Source organism: Lonchura striata, chromosome 9 (genome assembly GCF_046129695.1).
Source record: "Lonchura striata isolate bLonStr1 chromosome 9, bLonStr1.mat, whole genome shotgun sequence".
NCBI lineage: Eukaryota > Metazoa > Chordata > Aves > Passeriformes > Estrildidae > Lonchura > Lonchura striata.
The window spans coordinates 18,754,825-18,767,351 of NC_134611.1; the positions used below are offsets into that span (position 1 = coordinate 18,754,825).

At 39.7% G+C, this 12,527-nt stretch overlaps 1 protein-coding gene across 1 annotated transcript in view; it reads left to right on the forward strand.

Annotated features, from left to right (window-relative positions):
- Positions 1 to 389: 389 nt before the first annotated feature.
- The window catches only part of HS2ST1 (heparan sulfate 2-O-sulfotransferase 1), a 77,949-nt gene continuing 65,811 nt past the window's right edge, over positions 390 to 12,527 (forward strand). Inside the window, exon 1 of the mRNA XM_021526700.2 lies at positions 390 to 623. Within this exon, the coding sequence (XP_021382375.1) occupies positions 500 to 623 (124 nt within the window). The 5' untranslated portion in view covers positions 390 to 499. The remainder of the gene's footprint in view (positions 624 to 12,527) is intronic.

The window sequence follows — 12,527 nt, forward strand, 5'->3', positions numbered from 1 at the left end:
ATCAGAAAGGGACGCATAGAGGCGGGACACCGCCCCGCTCCGGCGGCGCAGCGCGGCTGGGGAGGCGGGGCGAGTCCCGCGCCGGGCCAATCGGACAGCGCGAGGGGCGGGGCCGCGGCAGCGCCGCCCAATGGCGGGGCCGCGGGGCGGGGCCCAGCGCGGCCGGCGGCGGCGGGGGCGGGGCGGGCGCGCGGCCGGGCGTTCGGTTGCCGAGCAGCGCGCGCAGGGCGGGCGGGGCGGGGCGGGGCGCGGCGGGGGCCGGGCCGGGCCGGGCCGGGCCGGGCCGCGCGGGCGGGGCGGGCGCGCTGCGGGCCGCGCGCGGCGATGTGAGAGCGGCGGCGCCGGGCCCTGTGCGCGCCCCCGGGCCCTGTGCGCGCCCCCGGCCGCGCTCCCTCCGTCCCTGCTCGGCCGCGCCGTCGCCGCGGCTCCCGCCGGCCCCCGCGGGCCGGGCCCCGCGTTATGTCGTGATCCCGGGCGGGCGGCGCTGCTGCTGCTGCTCATGGGGCTGCTCAGGATTATGCTGCCGCCCAAGTTGCAGCTGCTGGCGGTGCTGGTGTTCGGGGTGGCCGTGCTGTTCCTGGAGAACCAGATCCAGAAGCTGGAGGAGTCCCGCGGCAAGCTGGGTGAGCGGCGGCGGGCGCGGCCGGGGGCGCGGGGGGCTGCGGGAGCCGGGCCGGGCCGGGGCAGCCCCGGCCGCGGGCGCTGCCGTGCCCCGGCGCCGCGGGACCGGGTCGGGGCGGGCCGGCTGCTCTGCAGCAGGGGCTGTCCGCGGCAGCCTTGGCCTCTGAGCGCATCTGTTTGCTCTGGGCGGTCGGGGCTGGGAGGACAGGCGTGTCTCCCGTGTCCGAAGGGGCTCTGGCAGAGCCGCGGTGCCCCCGGCCGTGGGCAGCGGCCCCCGGCCCTGCCGGTGCCTCCTCGGGCACCTGGCGAGGCAGGGGAGCAGCAGCCGCGGCGCCCGAACCGAGGCTGGTGCTGCTGCTGCTGCAGCCAATTACCATCCTCACATCTCATTCCTAATTCTGACTTTTTACTAACGCTTGGCACTGTAATGGAAAGCACGGTGTAAAGGAAAGAAAGCTAAAGATTTTGCTCTTAATGACAAATGGGTAATTTGTTTACCACTCATTTAATGTAGGATGTTATTTTCTGCATTTACTGAGTGTAGTTAGTGATTTCCTAGACTGTCACTGAGCTGTGCTAAAGTGAAAAGCGGTGAACTAGAAATCTCTTGTGTAAAATTTCTTCTACTTTTCCTGCCTGAAAGGATATTTTTAGAGTAATATCTGCCTAATAGGTAATATTTTACTTATTTTACTACTTTTTTCTGTTGTACATAAGGCTGCAGAACTTGTAAAGATTTTACATTGCTTAATTAAGGGTCTCCTGGATGTGAAAAAACACCATTCTCAACCTAATTTGTGGTGCCTAGGAGTTGTGAAAACAGAGCACTGAGACTTCTGGTGTATACAAGATAAGGAACTGGTTTGCAAACATTGTGGATTTGCTTTCTCCTATTATTTAACTATACAAAATATTTACATTATTAACAGTAGTTAATAGAGTAAATTGAAGTTTGTAGGAAGAAAAGTGCACATTGTGTTCCTTCTGGTGTTAACAGTAGAAGTGGATTTGAGTGACATGGGAAGTTTAACAATGAGTTTTTAACAGAGTCCACATAACTTAATGTTGAGCTGTATGAATGCCATTGGGATTTTACTTCACAGCATTTCTTTTCCTCTCCACTCTCTGAACTGCATATTAGTGATTAGGGCCCTGGAAATTGCAGTGGTTGCCTGAGGTGAGGGAGGCCCTTACTCTGCATACTTTTCAACTGAAAGTTCTTACCAGTTATAATTGAGGCATTTTTTTGCAGAGTCTCAATAACTGTAAACAAGCATTTGAAGAAGAAAACTAAGGAAATTGGAAGATAAAGCAAGCAAGTGTTGCCACAGTGCTGAAGGTTCAGTGGTACTTTGTATACATCTGCTTTAAAGTGGTTCATAGCCATGGCTTCAATGCTTCTGTTGCTGACAGTGTGTGTTACTTTAGGGAAATCTCTTGGCATGAAAAGGATAACATAATGTGTGTGAGAATAAAGAATTTTGCTGATAAAACTTCTTCCTCCCTAATATATATGCGATGGACATGTTTAACTTACATATTTAGAGGATTAAAATACTCAAACTGCTTTGGGACAAGAATCTAATCTGATTTTTTTTCTTGAGGAGAAGGGAAAACTATTGTGAAGTTTCTTAAAATTAAAATGGAAAGATTTGCTTTGTGTGCAACTTACTGGTGGCTCTCCAAAACCTGTGGAAGGAAGGGGAAAAGAACTTTCTACAGCAGCTTTGAACTCAGATTCCAGTTTTTTGTATGAGAGTATGCTTGTTAAAAAGCTTCTAATTGTCTGAATGTCTCCCTTATCACATCTGGTATGTATTTTATGACTAGCAAATATTCATATTTCATTATGGCTGTTTTTTACTATCATGATTGGTTAGATTTCTCCCGAGCTGCATTGTGGAAAATGTTTTTTCCAGATCAAAGTATTTAATTGGCCTAATACACTTGAATGCAAATTTTCTTCCCTGCCTCCTAAAAGAATGGTGTGGGTATGTGTGGAGTGATACTATGCTTTGAGGGTAAGGACAAAGTAGCTCTTTCAGTTTTGTTTCAGTGGGTGCTTTATGTCAAAAATCTTGTTACACAGTGTTTGGGGACTGGGTTTTGAGCTATGCCATGTGTTTACATTGATGTATCATATGATAAACTGTCATCTTGGAAAGTTCTTGTAAGAGTTAGGCATTGGCTAGGAAAACCAAATTACTTCAGATTTGATAGGAAAATAATTGTGCAGTCTTATTAGCAGTTCTAAAAATGTTCAACTGTACTTTCAGACAGAAAGGGCTTTATCCAAATCCTTCTCATATGAGCAACTCCAAATTCTGTAGTGAACAATTGGGGGCCCTAATTTCAGTTTAATAACTTAAAATATCTTGCCTATAAAGTGAAATTGGAGCGTGTTTCAGGGTGAAAAAGGAATAGGAACCACTTTTTTTTTTTTCTCTAAAACTTTATATGGGTAAGCTTGGTCACCCTGGCAGGCTTCTTAGTTGAGAAGTGAAGGACATATAAGCAAATGACCATCACAAATGCTGCTGCTTTTTGTTGACAAAATTGCTATGATCCTTTAAAAGGGTATTTATAAACATGTGGGCTTTTTCATATGAAAAATGACTTCCTAATTAAAGAAGGTAAATCAAAATATTAACTTCTTCGCAGCTATGTACAAGCAGTTTGTAGTGGTGAGATCACAAGCAGAATGTGAACAATTTGAAATATGTTTTTTGTGAGATTTCTACCTACAGCTATTAATCTTTCATATTATTTTCAAGTTTACATGATAAATTTGCATGCTCTCCAGACTAAGCTGTCCCTAATTGCCAGTGAGAACTTTAAAGTTTTTATTTAAGCATGGTGTAGGTATGTGCCCTAGCTCTAGGAATGCACAGGTCTAATAGAGAATATTGCACATGAAAGGCAAATGTTGAGGTTTAACTGTTGTTCGTGGAACAGAAGGACAGAAGTAATGTCTGGCTGTCCCTTTTGGGTTTTGGAGTGCAGCTCTGCCTTCGGTATAAATTGACCTAGCATTTAATATGTTTTATGTGTACCATGCCATCTCCTGCATTGTCATTAGTATTTGTGGTGCATTGGATCAAAAAAATGATCCAGCTGGATGTAATCAATCTTCTCTTCCCTCCACAAGATTTTGTAATCTATTGGTGGGGAGAAGGAAGAGCTAAGTTCTTATGTGTTCTAGTTCTTCTGTTTAAATAATAGTGTTTTAAACACCAAGCAGTAGATGCACTTCAGGTTTTGCTAGGAAAGTGGGAGAAGACAGTGTCTCATTTGAGGATTGAAGTCTGTAGGACTGATGAGAGAAGGTGAGGATAGGAGATGGAGAAAGATTGCTCTTTGGGGGGAAATGAAACAATAATGCTGCTTTCTAGCATTTTAGTGATGTTTCCATATTGCATTGGAAAAAGGCTTTGTCTGAGAAACAGAATATACCATAACAGGGAAAGCAAGGATTGAACCTGCTTCAGATCATGTTGAAAAACTTCATAGCTGTAATGTGGGAGTGTTTCTTCTGTTAAGTGATAACAAAATAATGGCTCATATCTGTTAATTCAGCACCTTGAATCCAGAGTATGGAAGTCTGTCATTTAAAGAAATTCGTAATATTTTACTTTTTACTTTTTCCCTTTTTTTTTTTTTTTTTTTTTTTTGTTTAAAAATACTTAAATTGTTTGAAAGGCTAAGGCTCTTTTCATCAGCCCACATAAGAAAATTTATTTATGATTTATTGACAGATGTAAAAAAAAATTAAGGCAGTTTCCTACTACCCTTGCTGGGGTAGTATCTTTCTAAGCACTGTGTGCCTAATAAACCACTGTTCTCTTGAAGTTAAAGGATTTAATTTCCCAATGGTTAAGTCTTATGCTTTATGGACATAAAATACTCTGGGATGATGAAATGATAGGCATTTCATGTTTCCTTTATTTAGAAATAAAAAATCTCCTGTTGTATGTTGTTGGGAAATCCCTCAGAAAATGTATTAAGTTGTCTGTTCTAGTATAGCACACATGGTTCCTTAGCATATTGTTATTTTTGCAATTGAGCATTTATAAAGAGGGACATAGAACATTATAAAGAGGAGTTTGTGATTGTTGGCAGGTCTGGCCACACACAGCTATGCAAATAATTTCCTAGATTTTTTCCTAAATATTGCCCTGTTACACAGTAGCTATTATTTGCTCTTGAGTAGCCCAAGGCATTCCTTCAGAAGCTGTTTTATTGTATGCTGGGTTTCATGAAAAAAGAATTGTAATGGTGCTTCTTCCCCATCCAGTGGAACTTTCTTCCACTTTGTCTTGCTGGTTTTATCACACTTTTTCACTTGGTTCCCTCTTACTGTTCCCTTTCACCATGCCTCTGGTTGTCCCAGGCAGTCTCAGAATAAATTTTAAACTACTCTCGTACTACAATTGTACTTCCCATTGAAAACTGTGTTATTGAACAATAGTGTAAATGTTGTTCTGCTTTTTACTTATGTTGTTGTTTGTGGTTTTTATATTTTTAACAGCTTTTTGGGGAATAAATGTTACAGCTGTTGGTGTTCTGTTTTCTGTGAAATTGGTAATGTCTGAACTTTGACTAGTACAGAGGTGTGCACATTCCCAAGCACACATCAAGGCAGCTCAGACTTTCTGATGGGGTCTGTGACTTGATCTCACCACTGTTTGCTGGTACCCCAGCAGCCAGTTCCAACAGTGGCAATAAGAGGCATAACGTTCTAAAATATCTTTCCCCTTCTGAAAGACTGCATGTGAGGAACTACAATATTGTTGGACCTACTTTGCAGGCATTGTGCTTTTAGTGAAGTAACTTGGAGAATTGGTGATCTGACAGGGGGATATTTTGTTAGAGGTATTTTGAGGGCAATTGTGAAAGTTTAAGTGGATTTGAGAAAACAGATAAAGCACCTCCAGTCCCTCCAGCCATGGGCAGTGGATGAAGTAATCACCAGGTAAGGCACTCTATCTTTCTGGGTTCTCCATTGAAAAAGGCCAGATTTGAGCCAGTAATAGCTATGTTACTTAGTAAGGCACAAATTTAAGTTGAAGAGCACATAGAACTATAGTACAATTCTCCATGGAAATCCTGGAGAAGAGGCATATTTGCAGTCACCTCTTCGGGACAGAAAAGGCTCGTGGGACAGTCAAAGGAATGTGAGTACTTTGTTCTTCATTGTGAATTAATGCAATAATAAAAATTGGTAAGGATAGCTGTGAGATAGCTCAGCTGTGAGTTCAAGGCTGGCAACTTCAGGAGAAAGTGTTCAAAGGAGTTCTCCATGCTCTTCTTCCATATCATTGTTTTTTTACTTAGGAAGATAGATTGGGTTATTTTAATAATGAAATACCTGTCAGGCTTTTCTACTGTGCTTAGCACTCTAGAAGGAAAAGTGGTAACAAGACTGGAAATCGGAAAAAAAAATACATTTGATGCCTTTATTTATTCTGTTCTAAAGCAACTAAAACAATAGCATTATGGCATAATAGCATGCCAATGCTCACTTTGTTTTTCTTGTCTATTTTCTACTTCTGAGCATGGCAAAAGCATGTAAAATTTTCATATCTGCAATATACCTCTGAAATCCAATAGTTGGAAGTTTCTGTCTTTTCCTTAGCTCTCACTTAGGCTAGTATATATATACTACCTGTCCAAAAGAGACCTTGTGAACTATGTAGACCTCGGATTTAATATAACATGAAACCATTGCTTTCCAGTTTATCATGGTTGACAAGGAAAGTTGAGGATGCCCCATCCCTCGCAGTATTTAAAGACAGGTCCTATGCCTCTCTGAGCAACCTGCTCTAGTGAGAGGTGTCCCTGCCCATGGTGGGGATGTTGGAACTAAATGATCTTTGAAATCCCTTCCAACCCAAGCCATTCTATAGTTCTGTACACATGTGAAGTGAAATAAATTGTAGAAATTTTTTTTCTTCCGTATTTCAGAAAACTGACATATTTGAAGCTGGATTTTTTTTTTTTTTTCTTTGCGTAGCTTTGTATTGCCCCAGGCTATTTAAGTTAGGGATAGTTAATGGAGAAGTAATTTCCATATCTACTCACTGGCAACCATGAGTCACTCACTGCTAGACTTATGGCCAGACTGGTCTTGTCTTCTAATAATGCCTTCTCTTGCCTTCTCTCAAGTTCTTGCTTCTCCTTAGGAAATAGATGGCTTTTGCATGTGGAATCTTCAATTTATTACTTCAATGGATCAAAAGACAGTCTTTTTGTGTAACTGTGTGCAATCTGTAGTTTTTGTCACTTATCTAAAGTGTATTTAAACCTTGTCAAAGCAGTATTAAACTAGTGGTAAGAGCTTTGCTTGAAATCTGTTTATGTATCTGAAATACTAACCTGGCAAGCATAATGAGAGTTCCATGCTGCAGAAAAATAGCTGAACTAGTACGTGTATTTGCATTATTTTTTCAACTGGAAATAGAAGATAAAAGACTGAGTGAAAGGACTCCAGTGTTGAGAGAAGTATCTGAAATTTGGCCAGCTGGCTGCAGCCTTTCATAAATATGTACAGACTCTTAGCTGCAGTCTGGGGGATAGGCAGTATCTTTTTCAAACCCTCAGCTTCATGTGGTGCTCAAGCCCGTCCATTGTGTTGGATCTCCCGCTCCCTGGAAAACCCGCGGCTCTGTGAAGTTGTGTTCAAAGCCCAGCATCTTGAGAACGGTGGCATTCAGAGAAGTCTTCACCACTTAGGAGAGAAAAGCAAACCTCTTTCCTTGCTGGAATTGGTCCAGCTGGTTCTTCATTCATCTCCCAGCTCCTCAACACTTGAGCTTTTAAGTTCTAGAGAACTCAAGTCCCTCCATTTGGCATTCCTAGCAGTAATTACCTTTATCAGAGTAATTTCAAATGCTGATTATAGTTGGCATGCCCAGGCACTACCCTAAAGATACCAAGTGTCAATACTCATGGAAGCATTCCTGTGGCACAGATTTGTATGGCTCTGTGTTGGTAATATGCTGACAACCGGGACATCAGTGTTACTGCAGGATGTGCCTGCGAGTGTCAGGGACTGGCTTCATACTTAGTGTCTGTTACTGAGGGGTTATTTCATTGCTATAGTTAAACTTCTTAGGGCTTTAAATTAAGTGCATACTTTGACCATACAGGTATTGTTTGCAGATGTGTCTGCAGAGAATCCAGCTGCATCCACATGTCTTTTTATTGTCTCTAGTACTCAGTATATTATTGCTGTCCTTACTTTGCAATATCCTTGTGTCATAATGGTTTCAATAACATTATTGCAATAATAATTATATTCAAGTTTTCTGGTACTGATAAAATTCATTGTGAGTAGCTAGAAGTCCAGAGCAGTGAAAGATTACAAGAAGTATTTGGAAAGAACCTTTCCATCACTTTGGCCCCATCTTTGTCTTCCTTCTTCATGTCCACTTTCTATATCTGGTTAGAGATTAAAATGACAGCTGACATCCTTTTTTTTTTTCATCAGTCTGCTGTTTAATTCTGAATACTGATTTGTGTTGAAACATATGTAAAACTTAAGTGCTGTTTTGATAAAACAGCTTTTGATGATTTTGAAGTGTTTATGCAAACCTTGTGCATAATTGCTGTAAAGCTGTAAAGAGTGTGGAGATGGGTTCTTAGGTTCCTTAAATTAAAATGCATATATTCTCCATTTGCTTCTGTAGTGGCTTTTCACTCAGATGATCTTATTTTCTTCTTCTTTTTTTCTAATATGTATAAAAATACGTAGGTGAGAAAGAGTATGAAGTATATAAATTTATTGTACGTATAATGCTATGAAATATAAATATGATCTATGTATATATTCCTCACCCTGATTGTCTGTATTTTCTGATGTTGTAATATAGGATTGATCTTTCTTGCACAGCGGATTGAAAGGCAGTAGCATTTCATTTCACTTTGAAAAAGGTGCAAAAAGGCAAGCAATTGGACAGAGATTATGCTTATGCATCTTGCTTTCTGCAAAATGAAGGGGGAATCCAGTTTAATTTTTTTTTTCCTCTTGAATCTTTTCCCTGTATATCTTTCCTCTTTCAGTATTTCTGTTACCTTTTCTTCTGGATATATTGTTGTTGAACATATTCGGGATGATTGCATGAATAGCGTATCTGTATTTTAGTTATTTCCATTTCTTTGCATTAGTTCTGTGGAGAGCTTGGGGAGAATGAGAAGTCTCTTTTTGCAAAACATGGAATTTGCAATGGATTTTAATATACAAAATCTTAATCAACAATTGATTATATTGGAGTTGGTATTGATCATTCATTCTAAGCAAAGGATTTCACTAATTCTAAGAAGGATTTAGAAATTTAGAGTAAAAGTCAAAAGATAGGATGTAAAAATGATAGAATCTTACTCTGACACATTAAATAGATAAAAAATTGCCTTCATAATGAAACAAAGCACTAAGATTTCGGCTCCTTCAGCATTTGAGTGACAGACGTAAACTGGGGAGAATATTATTTTTGGACTATGTAATTCAAAAGTTTTTATTCTTTCAAGAAAAGGGCATTAATATTTATAAAAGCTAAGTCCAGCTGTGTCCTTCCATTGGTTGCAGTAAAACTGAGATCTCCCAGGGTTTTATTCCCAAGCTGAAGGACAAGAACCCTATACCCTGTCTCCTGACCAAAACACTTGAGCGCAAGCACGTGATTGCTTTCTGAAGATGTGGTTTTTTATGTGACACACAAAATAGCTTACATGAGGATCTGAATTTTTTGAAACAAAGCCATATAATGTTAGGGTTTTTGTATGCTGGAGTTGAGTGAAGTTTTTTATTGGTAAAATCTTACTTCAGCTGCACTCTCAGAACTTCAGAGCCAAGGTTTTTCAGCATCTCACTTGAATGCCTTAGAGTTTGTCCCTCTTTCCACCCTCTCAACCGTTTTTTATATTTAAACCAAACAAAAGACCCTTACAAAGCCTTCCTTCTTATCTGAGAATAATTTAGACTGTTTTAATAGATTTTTAGTCAGAGTAGCTATTTTGTATTAAGTTTGTTGATTCTGCTAACAAGGCAAGCTTTTGAAGATAAGTACCTAATAAATAGTTTGCTGTTTTGTGATGAAGTGATTAGATCTTGATGTCCAATTTGATGACTTCAGACTGTGTATAGTGGGATTGGACTGAGTGTGTTTTTGAACTCCATTTCACTTTGAAAGATAACATTTCAAGAGTAGATGTGTATTTGCTGTTTGAAGACTTCCTGTCATAAAAATGGCCTTTTGGTGTATAAGCATTTAGTAGGAATTGGAATGTTTTGTAAATTTACTGTCTTTCTTTTTTCATCAAAACAAATATTTTTAAAAAATATTTCTGGGTGTCTCTCCCTTTGCTGTCCACATTATTATCCAATGTGCTAATTGCACTGCTGCTCTCAATTTGAGTGAGGGCAAAACTTGCTCTGGTGTTTTCTCAGAGCCTCTTTAGGTTTAAAGTTAACTTCAACAGGAGTGTCTTTAGTATTTTTGTTTGATCAAGCTATAAAAAACACCCTATACAATTTCTAGCATATTGCTTGATTTATGCCTGTAAACAAAGGCTTACTGTCTGTGTTGATTGTGTATACAGTAGTCTAGGTAGTTTTGGCTAAAAATGCCAGAATGCCTTACTTTCTAGTTGGGCTAGTAAGATTCATTTTAGTCCTTGAACTGCCCCACAAACGTGCATTCTGAGCCAAAAGCACAGGCTGAATGACCAGAAATACCTGTCTAAGCTTACACTTAAACACCAGTGTTTATGACCTGTCATGTCTGGTACAGTCTTGAATTTTATCTTTGAAACTATTCAATGGCCAAGGCAGCTAGGGTTATGTAAAACCTTCTACACAGAATTCAATTGGAGCTGCTTTGATTAAAAAATTTTGCATTTTGAGGGAAGATTTTGGAATGGTTGATGAAATAAAATTTCTTTTTAGGGGCATAAGAGGGCTGGAGAAGTCATAGAAGAGCTATTGAAGTTAGCAGAGAATGTGTGAAGTGCTCTCCCAGCAGTGTACCTGGCACTCTGATGGGAGAGTTATCACCCCAGTGATAGCCAGGGTAGCAACCAGAGCTGTATCCAGCTCCTCCACCAGCAGGAATCAGAGCTTGGAGCATGAAGTTAAAGCACGCTTGATGTCATTATCTGTGAGCTGCCCACAGTCTTTCTGATCCCAACAAAAAGTCAGTGAGTATTGGGGAATATGCTTGTTTTCAAGGCTGGCTTCACTAGTTTAACACTCCAAATGGACTTGCTTCTGATTCTTATTGCTTTGTCATTTACCCTCTACAATACCATTAAACCTTTCTTTCCTTTCTGATATAAAAAATAAGCATAAAACTGAGGTGTTGGTTTAGCACAAAGAAATGATAAATCAAACAGCAAAACATTTAAATGTATCCTCTTCTGGTTTTCCTGTTTGTGCTTTCTAAACCATACTCTGAAAAATATGGTCTCGCTGACATGCTTTTGGGGGCATTTTTCTAAACATTTGTGGTTGCTGGAACAACCCAAAGCATTGTTCTACTGATTTTTATGCGCCTACTTAAATTTGATTGAAGATGGCAAGGCAGTCTTAGTAGGAGAATTAAGAAAGAGAAATAAATTATAAATTATTCACATATCAAGTTTAAAGGAAAAAAAGTGTGTGAAGGAAGAATGAAGATATTGAAATTAAAGCAAGGTTTTATTCCTTGTTTTAATTCATAATGAAAAGCCCTTGGAAACTGAGTGACTAAGGAGCACTGGTGGTGATTTTGTGGAGGTTTTCAATATGTGCACGCTTTGGGGATGGAAGCCTGTGTCAAGGTTGCAGTTGAAAACACATACTAAGTAATGATATGTAATAAATTTTGTAAACTGGTGCTATAAAATACTCATACAAGATAGTTGTTTTGATGGAAATGATGAGTAAAGGTTTTAAATGTTGAGATTGAAATTTTAATTTTCAAGAATGAATCCAGGAAAATGGTAAACTTTTTTTAGACTTCTCATTATTTATCTTAAAACAATGTGGAAATAAAAATAACAAATAATGTGCTTTTTAAATATGAGAAAACCTGCTGAATGTCTGACATGACACTTAAGCAACAAAATCTGTCAAGTATTCATACAACAGCAGCATATATGAAATAAAGTGATTGTTCCTACATTTATTATACTTTATATATTAAGTATTTGAATGTAAATATAATCTAGAGATAATTACTATGCAAAAGAAACATATATGAACATCCTCTCAGATATCCAGGAATTGAGTTGGATGAGTTTTCTGGCCTTGATGGAATTGCTTGTCTACAAACTCTGCAAATTCTGTTAAAATCCTTCAACCTTTACTGTAATAGGTTCCACAATTAAATAGGAACCTAAGTTAGCTTTTCTACAGAAAAAGAGGTTGTTCTTTTTCACTTGGTTAAAACCTTGTTGCAATGAATTTGAGGAGCTAAAAAGCCTATGATGTTCAAGAATCAAAATGCATTGATTTCAAAATTGTCTAGTCTTGTTCTATTGTGTAATTTCAGTTGCATCCTTCATAATTTTCCTGTGGTATGAATACTTTTGTGGTTTTTTTATTTTTTTGGTTTTTTTTAATAAAGGGGTTGTTGTGACCAGAAAATGTCAGTGTAAATGTCTTGTACTTGACAACTGTGTGTGGTAGATGCACATACTGAAGATTCTTGTGGCAGTCTTGTGACTAGGGGGTTTATTTCCTAATAGTTGGAATGAAACTATGCGGTGACACTGTCTTTTATGATTAGTTGATAAAGAGCTAAACTTTGTGTTGGTGTAAAAAGGACTGGTTTGGAGTTTTGTTTTGGGGTTGTGTGTAGGGGGGTGCGTTATTTCTGGGTTTTTTAACATGGACATCCAAGAAGAACATTTGAGAATGCCAACTGCTG